General features: G+C 40.1%; 2 protein-coding genes and 1 non-coding gene across 3 annotated transcripts; 2 read left to right on the plus strand and 1 right to left on the minus strand.

The window, feature by feature from the left end:
• The first annotated feature begins 571 nt into the window (after positions 1–571).
• LOC124537508 (enhancer of mRNA-decapping protein 3) lies at positions 572–3,758 on the plus strand. The gene is made up of 5 exons (XM_047114380.1): positions 572–1,017; positions 1,172–1,323; positions 1,393–1,518; positions 1,887–2,044; positions 2,818–3,758. Exons 1-5 carry the CDS (start codon positions 863–865, stop codon positions 3,670–3,672), a joined length of 1,446 nt encoding a protein of 481 aa, XP_046970336.1. The 5' UTR covers positions 572–862; the 3' UTR covers positions 3,673–3,758.
• A 3,218-nt stretch (positions 3,759–6,976) lies between these two features.
• On the minus strand, positions 6,977–19,558 carry LOC124537509 (tafazzin). Its single transcript, XM_047114381.1, has 5 exons — positions 18,507–19,558; positions 16,031–16,156; positions 11,203–11,351; positions 9,612–9,895; positions 6,977–9,290 (listed from the first exon to the last, which is right to left on the minus strand). The coding sequence occupies exons 1-5, from the start codon at positions 18,619–18,621 to the stop codon at positions 9,083–9,085; spliced, it is 882 nt and encodes a 293-aa protein (XP_046970337.1). The 5' UTR covers positions 18,622–19,558; the 3' UTR covers positions 6,977–9,082.
• A 2,036-nt stretch (positions 19,559–21,594) lies between these two features.
• Trnaw-cca lies at positions 21,595–21,666 on the plus strand. Its single transcript has one exon. It is a non-coding gene; the product is annotated as a tRNA-Trp (tRNA).
• Positions 21,667–21,793: the final 127 nt, after the last annotated feature.

Genomic DNA, 21,793 nt, shown 5'->3' on the forward strand with positions numbered 1-21,793 from the left:
CGACCGGACCACATACAAAAACATTGAGTATCTGACGTAAGGAACGTTTGACAAGTAGTCAGACTTCTCAAGGCTGACAATGGTGAATCTGTTAAACTGACAACTAGAAACCCTCGAAGTGATAGATAAAACAGAACTAAAGGCCATTAAAGTAAGAATTATTTTTTGTTTTAATTGGTTTATGCTTCAGAGGTAGTGTTCTATAATTATTAATACATGTACCTTGTATATAATCTTTACTTTTTTTATTTTAATTTATATTTAAACTTTTATTAAATGCTCCATGGTTATTCATTTTTTATCATTTGTCTTATGCATCCGTTAGCAACGTAAATCATTTCATTCTTTTGTTAAAATTGTAATACGGAACAATAAATTATCAATACCACCCATGATCTTGCGAATAAGCCAAACGGCAAACGGTACCGCCAGTTTTAAGAATTGTGCACTACATTGTCGTTAGCACAATAAGTGTCAACTTTCTCGTCATTCGTCCAATTAATCTTATTTTTTTATTATTATACCTTTCATCGTAGTTAAATAATTCAAATAGTTTGATCGGTAGATAAACCATAGTTTCTTGTTCAAACAAGCAAGTCTTTGGTATAATTCGTTAAAACCAAAGTAAAGTTTGACAAATACACGGTTAAAATGACAAACTGCTTCTTCCTTCACGTGTTTGTCACTGTCAGTAGTCATAATTGTCGAAAAACATGTTATTTAACGAATTACGGGAGAGACAGAAAATTAGTACCTATTTGCATTTGTTAAAATATATTACAGTTACAAATAATTATATTAAAGTTCATGTGATACGAACAGATATTTTTAAATTTTGAATTGACTTTTTTAAGTTGTAAAAATGTCAAAGTGGATTGGTTACGCCGTGTCCGTCAACTGTGGTGACCCATTGGGCTGCTATCAGGGTACAATATTAGAAGCCGACGGTACAACAATCACACTGACAAAAGCATTTAGAAACGGCTTTCCTTACCCTAAATCACAAGTCACTTTAAAGTAAGTTCTCATAGTATAATTTAAAGTTTGAAATATTTAACGTCACATTATCTGCTATTTGTAAACAAAGAACAACCGTCGTAGTAATACATGATTCAGTGTCCCTTTAAAGACTCATTCTAGTGTTATAAAAGTAAAATTTATTTATTCATAGCGCAGCTGATATTAAGGATCTGAAAATAATTGAGGAAGCAACATCAAAACCGGCTGAACAGACACACAGTACAGTAGCTGTAACAAAGAATAATAAAAAGGGTCAAAGAGCCACTGTTTGTGAAAACTTGCAAGCCAATCCGTCACACTCCGGTAACTGTCCCAATAGTGGAATTCAAGTATTGCATGGAGTTTTTTTTCTACAACGATAATGCTTTTTAGGTAATCAGCAGAATGTAAGCAATATTACTAATAAGAGTGCACCTTCCCGAGGTGCGCTGCCCGTGCCCACTCGCAGTAAGCCTATTGACATACAGCCCACGAGAAGTAACAAAAACAATCATTCAGGTGAGTTTTTAACTCATTAGTAGAGCTTTGCAGACACTATCCAAGTCATCCATTTAAAGATAACTAAAATCAAAGTATTCTCTTGTAATATGGTTGTAAATGTTCTTCTTTTGTAATTAGTAGTAATTGCATATGAATGCGGGTACTTTCTGAATGTATTCGTAGCTGAATGTATTGGAAACTTGGCTCTATCATGATGATGATGGAATATAGCCTTAAATATATTTATATGCTTTTGTGGCTTGTTACTGGTCTGCTCTTTACCCTGACAGGGGTTACGTGAGTAGGGATTTGAGACAAGGTAATAATCATATCCGGAGCAATACATTTGTGGAGGAAATCTAATAGCCTTGTTTTATATTTTTCAGGAAGTTATGGCAATACAGGCTCTACACCTAAAGGTCGAAGTGGCCCCTTTCATGAGAAAGCACGACGTCGGAACGAGGCCTGTTTTGGAGATACGGCCGACCCCGCTCTCGATGATGACTTTGACTTCGAGGGCAACCTTGCTCTCTTCGACAAACAAGTAAAGAAAAATAAAAATTCAAATATTTTTTTAACAAGTAGGCTCATAAATGTACCTTACAGTGATAATTTAAATACATGAAGCAGCTTCCAATTGATAATATAGACCCTTCTGAGATAAAGGCAATAAGTGTCACAAACTCAGATCTTACACACAGAGGCTCAAATTTTTCAGGACAAACTCTAGTCTACTCTCTTACACCAGAAGAAACATGAACAATATCTTTCTTTACAAGCTAATTCATGGGTTTACTGAAGCCTCTGATATCCTGCAAAGCATACAATTTTCTGTCCCTCGTTCAAACAATCGCCTGTCTAAGTATAAAACCTACCTCTAGAACGAATGTTCTTAGCCACTCGCCTTTATACCATATGTGTTTAACCAATATTTGTTTATTTATGTGTTCAATATTTTTACCAACCATTCTAGAGTCTCATTAAAAACTGTTTTAAAATAAGTGTTTCAATAGATTAAATAACTAAACTAAAACAATAAATAAATAATTCGTATGCTGCTGTCACGAATTAGAAGCAAATAGTTACTACAATTAAAGCATGTCGTGTCTACATAACCAAAAAAAGTAATCTTTTTTTTTATTGATTGTCATTTTATTTTTGTAAACTTTTAAACATAAAACAAAAAAAAAATTATATTTGTATCGAACTGCTGGTTATTATGGTCGAAGTACTATTGAAGTATGCACACTGCAAATCGGTCCGCTCGGCCTCGGACGCAAATATGTCATCCGAGTATAGTCTCCCGACGCCCCGCAGGCGCTGTGGGAGGAGATGCGCTCGGCGGCGCGGCCCGACGTCGTGCGCGCCGCGGACGAGGCGGCGCGCTTCCGCCACGACGAGAACGTGCTGGGAGCCGCGCCCGCCCTGCCCGCCATCCGCCTGCCCGACGAGCTGCGCGGGCCCGTCGTGTACAGCGCCGACGACGGCCGCCGCGTGCCCTCCGCCGCGCCGCGCCTGCGCAGGGACTTCTGGGACGCCATGCGGCGCTGCGGCCTGCTCGACGGCGCGCTCACGCTGCTGGCGCGCGCCGCCGCCGACGTGGCGCTGCGCCTCGCGGGCGGCGGCCGGCGCCTCGAGGCGCGCAACGCGCACCAGGCGCCCGTGGCCGTCGTGCTGGCGGGCGCGCACCGCCTGGGCGCCGCGGGGCTGGAGGCGGCGCGCGTGCTGGCGGCGCACGGCGTGCGCGCGCACGTGCTGCTGGCGGGCGGCGCGGGCGGCGCGGGCGAGTGCGCGGCGCTGCGGCGCGAGCGGGGCGCGCTGGCGCTGTGCGGCGTGGCGGCGCACGCGAGCGCGGCGGCGCTGCCGGCGCCCGACGTGGTGCTGCTGGCGCTGTACGACCCGCTGCTGGACGACGCGCAGGAGCGGCACGCGGCGGCGCTGGCGTGGGTGCGCGGCGCGCGCGCGGCCGTGGTGGCGGTGGAGCCGCCGGGCGCGGGCTGGGACGGCGTGTGCGCGCGCGCCTCGCTGCTGGCGGGGCTGCCGGCCGCGCTGCCGCCGGCGCTGGGCCGCGTGTACCTGGCCAACGTGGCGCCGCCCGCCAGCCTGTTCCGCGAGCTGCGCGTGGCGTACCGCCCGCCCTTCGGCGCCGCCTCGGTGCTGGCGCTCGACTGAGACGCGCCGGACTCGACACGAATTCTATTGTAAATATTTCAGAACGTGCATTTTAAAAAAATGAATAAATTTTTATATCTAATGAATACGTGAATCTTTATTCCCGCACCGTAATCGGTTCTGTCGTGGTACCAAAACCGCCCCATGCCAAGTATTCAAGCAAAGGGTTCTTCTCATAAACGATGGGTTAGACTTGACACCTCGTGGCTCCGATGAGACTCGGAGCGCCCGACACGCGCAGGTTTCCTTAAAAATTGCTATGATACGAGCTATGACTTAAAAATAGTGATAGTGACATAGATTGATGGAAGATTAAAGTTGGTTTAATTTCGAGAAAGACCGAAATGCTTGTAATAATGCTCCAAAATAATTACGAAGTATTGAAGTATTTTAAGCCCTCCAGGGCCTGTGATTGAAGAGGAAACAACAATATCTCACATAAGTTTTACGGTTTTAACAGCGCTCGGTTTCTAAGACGTTGCAATATTTTATTTTTATATTTACTTGAAAAGTTTTAAGCTTAATAAGCGTAACAATCAAGAAATGTTACACTTCTGATTGAGTAAGTAAGCCTAATTATACCTACTTAACGTAATAATGTTCACATATACTCTATTCCAAGCACAACGGGAGAAAACCCAATGGAGGAGGATTTGCGAAAAGATGGCGTATTAACGTCATCGCATGGCTGTAGGCAGGCAGGGGTTTTGGGGGTTCAAACCCCCCCGAAATTTTTTCGCTAACAGCTATCGTATTATCAAAAAAATATTTTCCGCTAATTAAACAAACAAAACTTAAGCATTTATAGGTTTTTTCAGAAATTTAAGCCGTTTGCTCTAGATATGACAATAAATCTAAACAAAATGAATCATTTTACGCAAAGGCAATAATAATCATACCGTTATTCACAATTTATTAAGATACTAATTTTTGGTGTCATAATGTCCTGTTAGTAATTTTAGATACTAAGAGGATAAACCTTTTACAGATATGTATATTTCATTGAGAATTAACAAATTATATAATTAAAAAAAACGGATAGTCGGCGCTCTTTAACGAATAATCGCCGACTACGAAAGCAGCCCAACTCCTGGAAGACTACTTCGGTGCATCTTATCCCTAAAAAGAGCAACCACCCAAACCTGTCCCATTATAGGCCATTAGATCACCTCCTTGTTTCGTTTCCATCGGGGTCGTTCAGCTGGTGATCTTCTAGATTACCTTAATCATAGATGGGCAGAAGCAGTTGAGAGCAAGGAAGAGGCATTTGCGCCCAGTCTAGACTTAGCGAAGGCCTTCGATAGCGTATGGCACTAAGCGCTTCTTTCAAAGCATCCATCCTATGGGCTTCCCGGGAAATTATGCAATTGGATCACCAGCTTTTTGGCAGATGAGAAATTTAAAGTCGTTATATATGATGCATCAGAAGACCGAAGAGTATAATCAGCCGCTGTGTATGGTATTTGTGGACTACGAGAAAGCCTTCGATTCCATCGTAACCTGGGCTGTTCTGGAATCTCTGCAGCGATGTCATATCGACTGGCGATATACCGACGTGTTGAGATGTTTCTACAACGCTGCGACGGTGACCGTGCAAGTTCAGGACCAGAGAACAAGACCGATTCAGCTCCGACGCGGGGTGAGACAGGGAGATGTAATATCTCCAAAACTGTTCACCAACGCGATGGAGGGCGTCTTCAACTCTCTGGATTGGACTGCACGAGGCGTCAACGTCAATGGAGAGCGCATCTCACATCTTCGTTTGCAGAGACGCTGGAAGAGCTTCGCGGAATGTTGGACGACCTAAATGGGTCCTCCCGGCGGGTCGGTCTAGGCATGAACTTGGACAAAACCAAGATTATGGTCAATAAATATGTCGTGCCGGGACCGATATCTGTTGACGGCATCCCCCTCGAGGTTGTGCAGGATAACCTTGGCCAGATTATCCAACTAGGCCGACACAACTTTGAGAGGGAGATTGATAGGAGGATTCGGTTGGGCTGGGCAGCGTTCGGCAGGCTCCGTCGGGTCTTTACGTCGGCGATTCCACAACGCTTGAAATCGAAAGTTTTTGAGCATTGCGTCCTACCGGTAATGACGTACGGTGCCGAGACGTGGACACTAACGGTGAGGCTAGTCCATAAATTAAAGGTCGTGGATAAAATCAAAAATGAGGTTATCCGTGAGAGAACTAAAGTAACAGACATACCTAGGAGGATCAGCAAGCTGAAGTGGCAGTGGGCTGACCATATCTGTCGTAGGACCAATAGCCGCTGGAGCAGGCGAGTCCTAGAGTGGAGACCGCGTCTCGGTAAGCGTAATGTAGGACGACCTTCGACCCGCTGGTCCGAAGACATTCGCAGGATCGGCGGTGGATGCTGGATGAGGGATGCAGAGGACCGAGCAGCGTGGCGCGCTCTGGGGGAAGCCTATGATCAACAGTTGACAGAAAATATGTAACATTCACTGCTATGTGGACGATAGTACTGTAGACTCATACATCGGCTGGGCTAATATTTCTCGGGAAACGTCGGAGAAAACCGGAAAAAACTTGTGTCTGAAATCGAGACTTCATTAAACAAAGTCTCAAACTGGGGCTGGCTAAACTTAGTCCATATATGATTGCTATTTTGCTATTAAAATATCTGATGGTGGGGAAGTACTCTCCTTTGGTAGTCCCTTAGGCTCACTTAGAAGCTTCGGACCCCCCGGCTGAAATTTCAAACTTCACTTCAACCCCAAAAAGAGGCAAGTTTGCGCCTTAGCCGCTAAAAAAATACCATTTCTCGTATCTCCACGATTTCAGAAGATTCCAATAGCTACCACAGCCAGTATCGAATTAAAAAAAGGGCGTACTCCTTCCTTAAAGGCCCGTAACGCACCTGCAAGCCCCTCAGATGTCCATGAGCGGTGGTAATCTTTCCATCAGATGAGCAACGTGCTCGTTTGCTCCCTATAATATAAAAGAAGTCGTCGGTTGTCTTTTAAATAAATGTGTATAAATTGTGTATAATTTTAATATATTTACGCTTATTTTATTTTAAAATAAACCTCTTGCTTTTTTTCTTGGAGCACGAACCCCCCCCGAAATGAAATCCTGGCTACGGCCCTGCGTCATCGGATCTGTTATCGGAATTTGAAAGTAAATTTAAGGTGGAAATAAGTGCGGAGCAAATGTCAACTCCCAAAATATTGTCTTCATTCATTTGCTTTATAAATGTTTTCTCAGCAGTAGGTATCTATTTGAGGAATGAAAATATAGTGTCCAAGATAGTAAGGGTAGTTTCTCATAATTAAAACACAGTTTTCCACAAATTCATTGATTTATTAAAAAAATACATACAGTCTCAAAAACACATTTCGATCAGAACATAGATGGATATGAACCTGACCCAGTTAAGGAAACACCGCTATCGGAACGGAATTCGGAATCTTGTGTTGTCATTTGTACAGCTTACACTAACGTCGAAGCGAGCGTGCAGCGCGGCGACGACATTCAAAAATAATAATATTAAGTTTTAGCAGCCGATCGTTTGGATTACGTATTTTAGTAAACAACTTAACTAAATCGGAAATAAGAATACCGATTCGGAGGGTTTTGTTTATGCCAATGTCGTTTGTGACATATCAGGGTACTGTAACCCGGAGCACTCCCAGTGGGGGCCGCCGGAGTGACGTGCGGCGCGTAAATCATCTACACTGTTATTTATCAGCGAATTTTATGAGTCGAATATGCCTTTAAAAATATTATTATTAGTTATTGGATTTAATTATTTTCACTCCGAGTGAAGTCGTACAGTCTTTGGTCATGAGATGGCGGCTCAACGGCAGTTGAATACATACATCTAGTAGTAAAATCTCTAACACGTACACACTATATAGAATTGTCATATAATTAGAGGTTGCTTACACTCGAGCCACGCGTTACTCTAAGTATTGGAAATGACGTTTGACTGCCTCAAGTGCCCTTCTACGCGAACAAGTGTTCAATACAATACACGATAATATCAGTAAACGGTACAAAGTTACAGTCAGCTACAGGTACACACTATTACACTTCGACGGGCAGCACTGTACAGTCCGGTGGCGAGGGAGACACAGGCTGTCAGTGACACGATTGGGCTTACGCTGTGTAAAAGTTATCAAAACATTATCTCTAGAAGAGGAAACTCACTGGAAGCTCTTTATTTACAATCTAAACGAGAATACATTCGCTTTAATAGAATCCTTCGAAAATATTATAAAATGTATAAAGAAGATAAATTATTAAAATATTATTTTCATTAATTTGATATAAGATTTGAAACGTAGGTGCTGTATATAATTAATATCGTGTAAAATTATTTATAAATTAAAAAATAAATAGGATTTTTCTCATATTGAAACACTCTTTGAATATATTTATACTGACTGCGAATAATACCGGCGAGCAACACCGGCGGTACAAACATTTCAACTCGGCCCTGAGGCGGCTATCCGAAGGCAACTTATGATCGAATAGGCGAAGTTAGTTCCAGAGTGATATTAGAAAATAAAACTATTGTAAGTTGAATCAGTTAAATTCTTATTTATTTCAATGGTCATTAGCTACACAATACCAAAAAAACTGTTTTGTTTTTAATTAGAGACTATAATAAATAACAAAAGCCCGCTGAAGTGAACATTACAGTCCCAACGGGAAAAATTAAACAACAAAAACCCAACAACAGGAAACAATCGAGTGCAGGTATTAATAGGAGCAAGGTTCACGTAATGCAATCGACAACCGCGCGTCACAGACTGCAACTTCAGAGCGGCAAAGTTAAAATGTTTGTAACGGCAGCTCACACTGGTAACACTTAGCACGGACGCGGCCGCACAGCGCACTGTACGCTAACGTCCCGTAGTTTATGTTGCATAGTAACTTACAGAGCATTGCACCAATTTCGTCGATAAGATAAAAGTTATGTTACAATATTTAAAGATTAGTGCAATTGTAAAGTTGTGCCTTCCCCGAGTACATTTATCCGACGAAACGGAGACACCTCCATCGTTCGCTTCGAGCGAAGCGCACGACCCTAACACCGATACAGTAAAACTCCCCTCGATCAGGGAATACGTAAATGCTTCGACCACATCAGCCGAATTAATCGTTAGTAATATTACGAGATTTTAAAGAAAACGATTTTAAAAAGATAGTAGATTTTAAACGACTCAAAAGATCTGCAGAAGCGCTCGCCGCGGGGCCGGGGCCGCGCGGGCGCGCGCACCCGAACACTACGTCCAGCTACACGAGTTTCTTGTGCGCAGTAAAGTTTTGACGTTAAAATCAAGAAATACGAAAACGTCGCTCGTAAACGGTAACAATGTAAAGGCTCGTATCAAATTGTAGTTGTCGTATGCGGACACTTGGCGTGAGGCGGCGCGGCGCTCACAGGTCGCGGTCGCGGGCGGCGTCGCGGGCGGCGTGGCGGTCGGCGGCGGCGCGCGAGTTGTGGTTGCGCTCGGGCGGCGCGTCGGCGCCCACGGCGCGGCGGATGAGCGCGTGCGCGTGCTCGCGCAGCTTGAGCAGCTCGTCCTGGATGCGCTCCGTGATGGCGCGCCGCGTCTCCTCCTCCGACGCGTTGGCGCTCCTCAGCCTGCGGGCGGCGCCGGCTCGGCTCAGGTGTTTGTGATTGTTTTGTCAGGGGGGTCGAGGGTGCGGATGCCCATCGATCGCCGATGAGGGTGGATAGTATCGAGTGTTGGGTGCCGGTGTTTACTAAACGTTGCGGGTTTTACTTTTTTATAAAGCAGGATGGGCAAACGGGCCACCCGATGGTATCCATCGACAGGTGTTCTATTTTTCGCTAGTGGTGACCACCGTCCATAGACCGACCCCGGGAGCCGAGATGTTATATCACTCGTGCCTGTGTCCCATCGCCGGTTTTCGAATACTTGTAAGGTATGGTCGGGCTTACTTGTCGAGCAGGGCGTGCAGGCGGATGGGCTCGCCCACGGCGAGGTAGAGGCGGTTGCGGCAGCGCAGGCGGTAGGGCTCGGCGTTGGGCAGCACGCGGTCCATGCCCTCGTGCCACACGGGCAGCACGACGGGCGCGCAGCCGCGGGCCGCGCTGTCGGCCACGAGGCGGCCCACGCCCCACTTGAAGCGGATGCGCTCCTTCTCCACGTTGACGCGGCCCTCGGGGAAGATGTGCACCCACTCGCCGCGCTCCAGGCGCTCCACGCAGAAGTCCATCGCCGGCTGCGGGCGGGTTGATGGGGGTCACGGGGGATGCGGATTTACACAAAATTATACAATTCTCGTCAGTAATCTGAAACTATATCAACAGTGGGTATAATATTATGCGAATGAATAAGTAGATTCGACGTCGTTCGCGCAGCACGATGTGAGGGAACGAAGGTTAACATGTGCATTGTGTAAATAGAATATTTATCTTTTGTATGACGTACGTGTGACTACGTATTTTGAACTTGAATATATTTATTCTAATTGTAAGTTTTTATTTCTATGACTGCATTAATTATTCAGATAGTATAAGATTGTTTGCATACTAAATAAATTATTTATCTAGGAAATAAATCTACTTTAATAAAGAAAATAAGAAAGATTTATATCGTACTTTGTATATTATTTACATATAGTTAAGTGATGTTAAGTGTCGGTAACGCGACCGTCGGGCATTGAACATTATTTTAGTCTCTCAGATTTAAAGAAAATATACGTAAAAAGTCAAAATAAATGCATCAATAGTCAAATTGCGGACAAGATAATTTTCGCACGTTTTGCTGGCATCACTTGCCGCAGTCGCGTGTGGTAACAGCGCCGTCGCACGCGCTCCTGTTCACGTGCGCTGTCATCAGACACACATGTCAAACCTTTTCCCTAAACAGTATGGCTTAATAATGCGCACGTGTGCTTTCGTGTCACCAATTATTGGTGATCGTTTTTTAAAAAATATTTATGCGTGGCGGCGACTGGTGACCACTAACCACCATTGAGCGGACCATTTACAAGTCGGCTTACGTACATTCAATATATTAATAAGGTTAATTTATTTGATATCGCCTTAGTTATCTGTGTAGAAGATATCCATTATTTTATAAACTTAATAGAACAATTAGAAATTTTACACAAGACGATGACAATCGCACTAACTGTGGAAATAATTTAATATCTCATAATGTTGTAATTAAAATATAAACATGGCATCGCGACAACAACTGCAGTTCAGAGTGGCGGACAAACAACAATGGTCGCGGTCTTAGTCACCAGCGCAACATTCCAGATCTGCGCGTACTCTCACGCGCAGCAGAAACTGTCTCGTGCTCGACATTGATTTAAATCATTTACATTCTTTTCTTTCTAGATAAAAGAAAATCATGCTCCATGCCTTTTTCTACAATTTACTTATATTCCTATATCCTCCCTCCAGCTACGTGCAAAATGTTAGGACTGGGTCTCATATTGGCCAAAGGATTGACCGACCGAGGCAACAAACACTTCGATGTTAGAATAACATGTGTAGAGCGTTACGATGGAGTTGTCACCTGGTAGACTCCCGCGCCGCGCACGACGGGCACGCACTTCCCGAGCGCGAAGAATGCGGAGTGCAGCGCGTTCGTGAAGCAGATGTCGTGCGCCGCCAGCGACCAGCGCATGCGCGCGCCGCGCAGCAGCGTGCCCGTGTCCAGCACGCCTGCGCGCACGCAGTACTCCGGTCAGTACACGCAAGAGAATCACCAAACCAAAACTACACTTAAACGCGAATTGTAGGAAATTATTATTACAATTTTAGACTTGAGTAAGCTATGTTTAGTTACGCTATTTAACATAGCTTTGGTACAGTACTCGGTCTACTGGTACCTACACGTATCATACTGAGTAACAACTAACGGGTGACGGGGTACTTTATTTATCTCGTTGTTGGCTTATAAGCCTACAGATCTTGAATAGGATAGAGAATGACATTACTATCTCGGAGACTTTGAAACATACAGAATCACCAATATTTAAGTAAACATGATAAAAAAAAAATCTCCATTCAATAGAAAGTAAAGGTTTTACTTTTCGAATGTGTTCCTAATGAAAACAACAGATTTTTCTGAATAAAATTAGAACTTCATGGTTGAATGAAATGGTTTTCATCATCGATTTATTTCTGTAGTGTATATATTAAGGTTTTTAATAGGAAATTTTATATTTAATTTTCTTAAATATCCTTGGGACGTTAGATAGAACACAGGGATATATTGGAAACTTTGTGTTGGGTGTTTTACTTACTTGTCGTGCTATCAAAATCATTGACATCGTTTTTTATCGCGCTTGCTTTTACGCGACGTGCATAGAGCCTACTCGAATATAGAATATTTTACATTGATTTAGATACGTCGTTGAGAATTTTACTTCGCCGCTAATATATGGGCTATTTTTACGGAGATACGGCAGTTCAGAGGTATTCTAACGGCTCCTGTTTCGAGTTCGTAACTATTTCGTTGTCTATAGCCCAAACAAATATGCCGTTACAAATTATTAATATTATGAAAAAATTAAGAATATTACAGTAAATAGAGCAGTATGCAAAATTTAAGCATAGTTTCGAACACGAAACAATGAAATGTGGGAATGCCGGTATCGGAGGCACGCGTGGTAATATTATGCAAGTAGGTAAACAGTGTTATAGTTTATTGAGCGCGCTGCTCACACGGGCCGGCGCACGGTGGGCCACATTCCAGTTTCATACGCATATTGTACTGCTGCTACTTGCACTTGCCTAAATATCGACTGTAATGAGCACAATATATATGAATAATGACGTAGGTGATTTTTGCTTGGAATATTATTATGGAGATTACTTAATAAATCATGATACTTTGGTATTAATGCGGCGTTTTCTTCTGTTTTGAAGTACATAAATATAAAGCTTTTATCAAATACCACAATCGTTTCAGGTTAAAAGCAGGACTAAATAGCTTAAGGAATAGTAAATTAAATATCACTTCAAGATTAATACGTCTTGTCTATGATATGACGGTAGATTTCGCGGTCCTATGATTTAGAATCTGGCCTCACGAAAAAACGATTTGAATGTCTATAAAACTCGGATATCAGGCCACTGCGCACGGAGCGCGAGGGTCGGTCGCTGGTAATATATGCGAATTGTGCGATTACACTTGCTCATCGAACAGAAACGCCGTTCAATAGTCATCGGTGTTGCGCAACTCATTACACGAGCGGTCGCTCATTAGTCAAAATTCAAAACTATAAAATATGCTGATTCAAAAGACAGGCAAAATTCTCAGCGTTGTTGTTGTTTGCGCTCGTCATTACTACAATAAAAAATTCTCTAATGTCAAAAATAGTACTTAATTGTCTTTTATAACTTTGACATGGCGTGTGTGTCATCGGCTGCATGACCACGCGCCACCTGAAACAGAGATCTATTCGCTCAAGAGGCTTACTTCTTCCACGTTAAATCATTAGTAATTTAAATCGTATTTTTATTTGCTAACCAATACTACTATGGTAGTCATCTCACGCACACGAGCACGAGCGTCACTCTAAGACGTGAACTGTGAATATTTCACATTAATATGTTTATTGCGCGGACCTGGCTGAATTCACCTACTCCACCACTTAGCAGCTTGGCTTCGTTCTACTTTGAAAATTGAGAGTGTACATAAGGCACACATAACATTACACACAACATCACATACATTACTCTGATCCCAATGTATGTAGCACTTGTGTTATAGACAAGCAGAAGTAACGACGGTAGGTACCACAAACACCCAGACCCAAGACAACATAAAAAAACTAATGAATTTTCTACATCGACTTGGCCGGGAATCGAACCCGGAGTGGCGTACCCATTAAAAACCGGTGTACACACTCCTCGACCACGGAGGTCGTCATATAATATAACACTAAGGTTCCATCAACTGCGTATTGCCGTCTCTCTCTGGTCGTCCCTGGACCCTGACCCTCACCGCCATATCCGAGGAACTATTTCCGTCGGCCGCCCGGAAGTACATTAAGATATTATCTGCCTCTATCAGTACTGTCATCGTATATTAGGCGGCACGAGAGCCGATCCGCAAAATTTTTAAAGCCAGTATGAAAGCTGATTGAATTAGAAATTTAAAATAATTTTATATCATTTTTATGATGTAATATTGAAGTGTCTGGAAAGATCTGTAAGTAAGAGATTATATTACGCAATAAAAGCATCGAACATTATTTATTAATTAAGTACAAAGTAAAATATAAAATAGGTCAGCGATGTTTTTATAATGACTTCAAGTTTAAGACATCCGGCTGTCGGTGCGCTGCGGATTGTGACCTGCTGACTCGTGTGCTCGCTGCGTCACAGCACACTGCTAACTTAATTGCTACGTAATTATAAAACTTGTAATTCGACTACCGAATTCCTTTCTGCATAACTCACGTAGCCGACCTGATATATTACTCTTCGTTAATTACTAGACCGATAGTTAATTTAATTTTCAACACTATTACTATCACGATTTTCTAAATGTTGTACATATAGGTTTGATTCATTTAATTTTTAATTTTCAATAAGTATGAGACACGAAGATACTCAGAGATATCAACTCGTTCGCTGTTTCACGATTGTAGTGGAAGATCGGCTCATTAGATTTATCAATGTAATGACGGCGGTCATACGCGTCGCGTTGACGAAATCGTTGAAAAACGATAATCGAATGACCTATGGACTGCGGTGTTGAAATGATATCGAATGACAGGAAACTAGAATGCATTTAATACACGTGCGGGAATTATCAAACACGAGGAGACGCGTAACGCGCCCCGTAGCTCTATTCCGGAACAAGCGATTCGAAACTCACCAGTGACTTTACAAATTATAAAATTTTGTAGGATGCATGTATCAAAATGGCATATGACTGCAAATTAGTTGTAAATAATTCACGAGAGTGTACGAAGTGAATTCTTACTAAATGGCATTTCTGCTCGCTGCTCGTTTGGAAAAGTTCATTTTGTTTGTTAATTTATTTTATTCTTTTGTTTTAGCGTCGCTATGTTTTACAAGTTATTTCCAAATAACTTGTATTTTAAATAGGGCAGACGACGCGCTAGTTGCTCGTTTCAATCTAGTTTATTTTTTGTACACGTCTCGCATGAGTACCGACAATCATACGTAGGTACCTACATTACATTATTTACAAATATGATACTATAATAATCACGACACGCGAGATGACGGGCACAGCTAGATTAGCAGCTGAACACGGCGACAGAAGTCTATGAGATCAGTTAGTGTCATAGCAACAGCACGTCGCTTAACCTCGATGTCTTTGTAACAATATAAATTGTTATCGAATACATTACGGAATACCAATTTTATTGATAAATATCATTGTATGTCTGTCCGGAGTTAACAAAGATTTGCCATCTTTTTCCTATGAAAAAATGGAACTGGTATATCTATAGCTGCGATGCATTCGACTATATTGAACCTATATCACGCAAAATGATGATTTGTGGTGTGACGAGATACTTCAATGTCATTAGTGATGCCGACAAGTCTTTAGTTCGAGGCTCTCCTCGGTTTATATGCAGATTGGAGAGCGGAAGTAAACGAGAACGAGTTAAGAGAGATTAGTCGAGGTCGAACGCCTATATTTCATAAGAGCTGGCGCAGCGTCAAAATATCGGCGTAATGTGCTACGTCATAGGCGATTGTTTGAATCAAGGAAAAATTTTGTCAAAATATATTTGTAATTAGTCTTGAAAGCTTAACTAGGTCGACCTCAGAAAATTCCGATAAGAAAACACAATTCCCGCGGCCGATTATTTCGTTACTTGAATACCTGTGCTGAGGAATTTTTTTTGGGATTTTTAGCGACTTTAATAAACGTTATCATAGCTTTAGTGTTATTTACTGCACGACTCTTACGATCGAAAATATATTCTTGTTAGGTTATAAGATGATAATGATGATGACAAACTATTTTTTGCTTTTACCTTTACTTTAATATTTGGCTATAAGTGGATTTTTTCCATTTGGTTATCGTTATCACTCGTGCACTTTTGAATTTTTTATATATTTTTAAGAACTTTAACATAGTTGGCATCTCCGGTGTTAATTCCGATGAGAAAATCCTCATACCAAAAAAGATCAAAATTATAAATAACGATTGCAGTAATCCACCGCTACGATAGTCGCACTGTTGCCGTTACTATCTCGTTATCATGTTTAAGTATTAGATTTAACGCAACGATTTTGGCTTGAGATAAGAATGTTGAAGGTGAAATGAAAAATACAAAATATGGCAAACTTTATCTTGGTTGTGGGTTGGTAATATGCGAAGTGTGTGTGCAATAGCGGAGTCATACCCCACAGGCCGGGGTCGTCGAAGCACGAGTGGTGGTTGGACACGGTCAGCAGGGGCACGTCGGGCGGGCGCTGCACGGCGCGCAGCAGGGCCTCGCGGTTGTACACCGTCGTCTTGTTGAGGAACTCTGCAACACGTGGCGCGGGTGAATCTTAATGCCTAGAATTGTTTTTACAGTAAAACTACCACTATTCTAAGCACACTCGGGCTTCGTGTACATGGCGCCTAATATACAGAGCGCACGGCGCTTCTTCATTGCTTTATATTTGGCCCTGCGCATAGTTGGTACCTACCAAATATGCACAGGGCTCACCACTCTTCTTAGTATTTTTAAGTTAAGGCGAACGACTGTCGCGACAGCGGTGTTATACTTGTCAATGATGGTACTTTTATACGCAGAATGGATTGTGCAAGCAATCGTGACCCTGTATCACGTCAGGCTTTCAATAAGTGGAAGTCTTTTCACGAATGAGTTTGTCATATACTGACTCTGACAACTTACAAAGGAGACAGCAGAGCGGGATATTGGAGGTGAAACCACTTCAACTTAGTTTCGTTGTCTAGGTCGACCAAAAAAAAGAACTAGTCTTCTCAACTACGAATTGCTGCGTGGTGCTGTAAGCTCCGCAACTTTAGTCTTAACATAATGATTGTAACTTTACTATGCTTTTCATAGTCAAGCTGTTCCGACGAAAATTTATCTCAACGAATATAATACAAAGCATAGGAGATAATATAATATCAAAATATAATATGTGGAGTGTTAGTGTTGTCACATGGAGCGCAGTGCATCGAAATATACAAGCGAAGCCGTCGCCTGCCTACGTCTGCTTTGTAGTGTAACTATATGCACCTTCTCCGAAAGAGGTCGTAATTTTTCATTTTGTTTTTACAAAAAAACAGTCTCATCATATATGAATACAGATTTATGCTTTCGATAGATTTGTGTCATTAATAAACATAATTATTTAAAATTCCTTACAGACACCTTTTAAAATACATTTCAAATAAAATCTATTCATATCGATTGTTTCTGAGGGCCGTTTGCCGCGTCTGACCGTGACACCCCGCCCTAGCTCGCGACGTCACCGATGACGTAGAGATAGGCGTGATCTTCAAGTGATCGCGTACATTCATTTATCTTACTTTAAAATAAACAAGGAAGCAATGGCATAACGAATAAATATGTAAACTGTTTAACTTTTCTTTTGATAACAATTCCGAGGATTTTTGATATTCTCTGAGTCATTGGACGACACAAGTTGCTACATAAAAACAAAAGTAATAATCGATCAGATATGAACATTCAATTCTGATTAGTTATCAATTCATTATATATAATTGTCTAATTTAGGACAACTCATAGTGAAATACCAAAACTAAGATTTTTAGTAGTAATTAACAATTACTGATACCACATACAAATTGCTTATAGCTTGGGCCAACATCTGTCATTATTACTCCCGAGTGGGATTTGGGAAATAACATCAAAATCATGTTTCATGCAAGTCCTTTATTTAAACCAACTATATCAACTGACAACATAAACTATTTTAAGAGACATTGGCTTGCATACTATTCACCTGAGAATACAACATTACAAAGAATTGTATTGTATTAAATCTACAATCAACACAGTAGGCCTTTGTGTCAGTTTGTGTAGCTTTAGGGACAAGTATAATACAAGAAACGAGGGATATAACAGTTTATACTATTGTAAGGCATATTTTATACTACTTGCGGAGTCAATGAATGGCAGTGCTAGTCGGCCTTCCAAGTACACTATTAAAACAACTACTAACTCTTACTTCATCAATGATAAACAGATTGAAGAAGAATGCTACAATTTGTTTCAATATAGATTTATATTATTGTATACATTTATATGGCATGCATATATTTCATATTGGTCCTCTAAAAATTGAGCAAACTAAGTGATATAACTATAAAGAGAATATATTAATAATGATCTTGGGTTTTACTATTACATTCCTTTTAATAATAATTACATTTTCATAAGGTTCTTTCTTCAGAGTTATTTTTACAGTAAAAAATAAAATAATATCTGTAATTAACAAACAACATTACATTTTACTTAAATCAGACAATACATCACCTGTGGTGTTGAACGTAATTGTAAAATGTAGTACGGCATATCAAATGAGTCAACATTTTCAATCGGTTAATTCGTTTTTCATTCATGTTTTAAATGACCAATGGAGTGATTCCTGTTCATCAGAACTTAAGAATATGAATTGAGATAATAATTACTAAAACGTTAATTTATTATCCACTAGGTTTGACAGACTTCATATTAAAATGATATGCAGCATAAGCAGCTAGATCATTTTTTGTTGATGTAAAGGTATTCATTTGGAAACATTTAGTTATTTTTTAATGTAATATTACCAAACTAACAGTGTCTTGTTAATTAAACGTTAAAAGCGATCGAAATCGGGATAGTTTAATAAACCTACCTACAATTAACTTGCTGAACAAACCAACCACAGCCACGGTGATGGAGCTGGCGCAGTACCACAGCCGACCCGGGTTTCGCAGGCGCGGGATGATCCACCCGATATCGTAAGCCATGTTTGCACGAGCGCACCACTCACAACCATTACAGTATCATTGTTTTTTTGCTTATTTTATCATGAATTTAAATTCACGTCCATTCACCTCCCGTTCTTGTGCAACCTTGCTGATCGTTCGTATTTAATTCTTTGTGTGACATCTGACAATGACATTACTTGTACAAGACCAAGTACAACACAAACTCACATGACGGGCTGTATTAGTGTTGCCAAATGATAATATATTTTTAAACAAACAGTACGCTAATTATAAGATCATAATTTATAATTATTGTTACAGATTTTTAGATTTAAGGATGGCTCAATAATTTACTTTGCTTACATAAAAACAATAATGTTAAATATATTTACGAATAAAAATAAACTGTATTTCAAAATGAGTATTTATTTTACAACATAGAAATCTAATAAATCTTCTAATCCAATTTTATGTATCGATGCTATATTTAATTTCAGTTTTATCATTTATCTAAAATTAACATCTAATTATTTTATTAGGAAAACATTTTTTTAATATAGTTGTAGGTAGTATTTTATTAAAATTGTAACTAATAATATGCAAAGGCTACCTGATGTAATACAAACATAAATATAAACACAATGTCACTGTTACTACACTAATAGAGTCAACTCACGCATCACTTCTAAAAAGATCAAACTCATACTCCACATCGTGTGCCGTATCTGCTACCTTCGGTTTTAGTTTAATGAGTAAGCGTCTTCTTAATAATGCTGGTGAATGTGTCACAGTTGATTTTTGTGTCGTTGTCGCTTTTTCTTGGACTTCAGAGAACAGGTCTTCAAAATTGTAAATAATGTCAGGATCATTGGCGACGTTGGGTTCTTGGTGTATGGGTGCGCAGAATGCGCATGTGCACAACACCAACAGAGCAAGGAAGGTTCGCATCTTTGGAAGTATGGTTTCTTACTGGTTTTTCCCGTATTTATACTTAACATATATGTGGGTTATTGTACAGTCGTCATTAGTTTTATAATACAATACGAATATTATCAGATTGTGTTTCTTTCCATTATTATCTCGTAAAACGAAAGCAGATAGATTTATCATTCGATGAAACACCAACTATGATGAAATTGTTGACTTGTGGTTTTTATATTTTCCATTATTAATAGGAATATGAACGGAAGTCGTCCTCATGCGGGTTGTACGTGTTCTCATTCGAAACTTAAGGAAATTATTGAACAAAGATTTATACACATATTTCCTCAACTTTACAACAAAATAATGCAAATACATAATTTTGTTTTCGTGGTAACATCTTATGTTTTACAAAGACTTAAGTAGCAAGCGTATGTACATATACCTATTTACATTTTCATCAAAAGTCCACTACCTTCTAAATAAAAGTCCAATTATAAAATACAAGAATTAATTATACAGAAATAGTAAGTTATAAATATCGTTGAGTGTACTCAGCCGACTTACAAAGAACTGAGAGTGCATTGGGAAACCCCAGCATTAAAACAGTCGTAGTGCGGTGCGTATCTAACCGATGCTTCGGACGAGAGCGGGAACACGTGCTACCGCGGTAGCCTCTGTTTTGGCCTAAGTCGGTATAATTATACTACCCTAATCGTATGGACCGTACCATGGTGTCTCATTTCTCTCTCCCTCACCCATCGCTATTATTTTACACAGATTAATGGATTAATGATCTCTGGATTATTAGATTAGTGATTTAATATTAATTTACTATGTCGGTGACCCCATACAGTGATAACGCTTGTAAATTCCAGATCGGATAACTAAGCTAGAGACACCTACAAAGTAATGAAATGGATCTTTGTTTAGCGTTTTATTATCGACGTGAAAAGTGATTTGGAAATATCACCGCAGTTCGCTTGAAATATAAGTAATAAGTAATTACAGACTTACAGTATTTTATCATTGTTGGCATTAAAAGCAGTATAAATATATATTAATAATAACACAAACAGTGCGTTAAATTGTCAGTGCAGTTAAGTACATTTTAAACTCAACTATTTTAAAAGATTGTTATAGGTCATTTTGTTATTGAGTTACAAAAAGGTATAATGTCTGTTTGGATTTGACTGCAAGTTATAATGGGGTAGAGTGATATTGTCTTCTGCCGTCTCTTGGGTCCTTGCCAGTACCTTAAGTGCCACAAGATGTTCATTCAGTTCAGTTTAATTCTAATAGATCCTCTGCATCCTAGATAAACCTTATTTAGAATCAATATATTGAAATTTTAATATGGCATTCTACCGCGCAGGCGGGGTTATTGTTTATCTCAGAAGATAGATTAGTGTTATGACAGAAGGAATAGAAATGACTCGATAAGCAAACAATGTAAGCAATAACTTAGATTAACATATTTCACATGATTTGCTCTCTGCTCTGCTTCATGATGCGCTATTTGCGAACTTTTGTTGAATAGATTTTTACACATAATACAACGCTTTTCCTCAAAACTACTTATTCTAGATTCTGTATAAATAATTATAATGTCTTAAATTCTGTGAACAAAAATGTTTAGAAACATTAAATGCACATTTTTATTAGAATCTATAATGAATACAACAGATTATTACCAAAACATACCTAATGTTAATTAAAGCAATAGAGAATTTATTCTTCAGTAATTGAAATTAAAGTCTATAATTTCACTTGAATTCCTCCTTAACTTTTTGGTGGTTAAATGCAATTATTATAAATGGTGCGGACAGTAACGACATCTATACGTACGGGATAGTTTAATAAAACCAAAAACCTCCATACCTCAAAGCTAGGTGGTGCTGTAAAAACATTATCCAAATTTGATTGCTTAGTTTCAATTTTAAAATTGTAATGGAATGACATTAAAAGTTATTTATATATTTCGTACGAGTACATTAAATTCATTATCAATATAATTAACATTTGTATTTAATTATTCTTGTAAATAATTTCTTTTATTATTAGTTTACCTATTTCGTTTCTCTAGATATCGACTCCGTGGCGCAACGGTAGCGCGTCTGACTCCAGATCAGAAGGTTGCGTGTTCAAATCACGTCGGGGTCATACTTGTATATTTTTTTGTAATTTTATATTTGGATGACCCTGATTTTTGACTTAGGTAGAACAATTTTTTTTGTAGTACATTATAATATTATTCTTGATTAGATTACTTTAAAAACATAAGTTAATA

The sequence above is a fragment of the Vanessa cardui genome, chromosome 18 (genome assembly GCF_905220365.1).
Source record: "Vanessa cardui chromosome 18, ilVanCard2.1, whole genome shotgun sequence".
NCBI classification, from domain to species: Eukaryota; Metazoa; Arthropoda; class Insecta; order Lepidoptera; family Nymphalidae; genus Vanessa; species Vanessa cardui.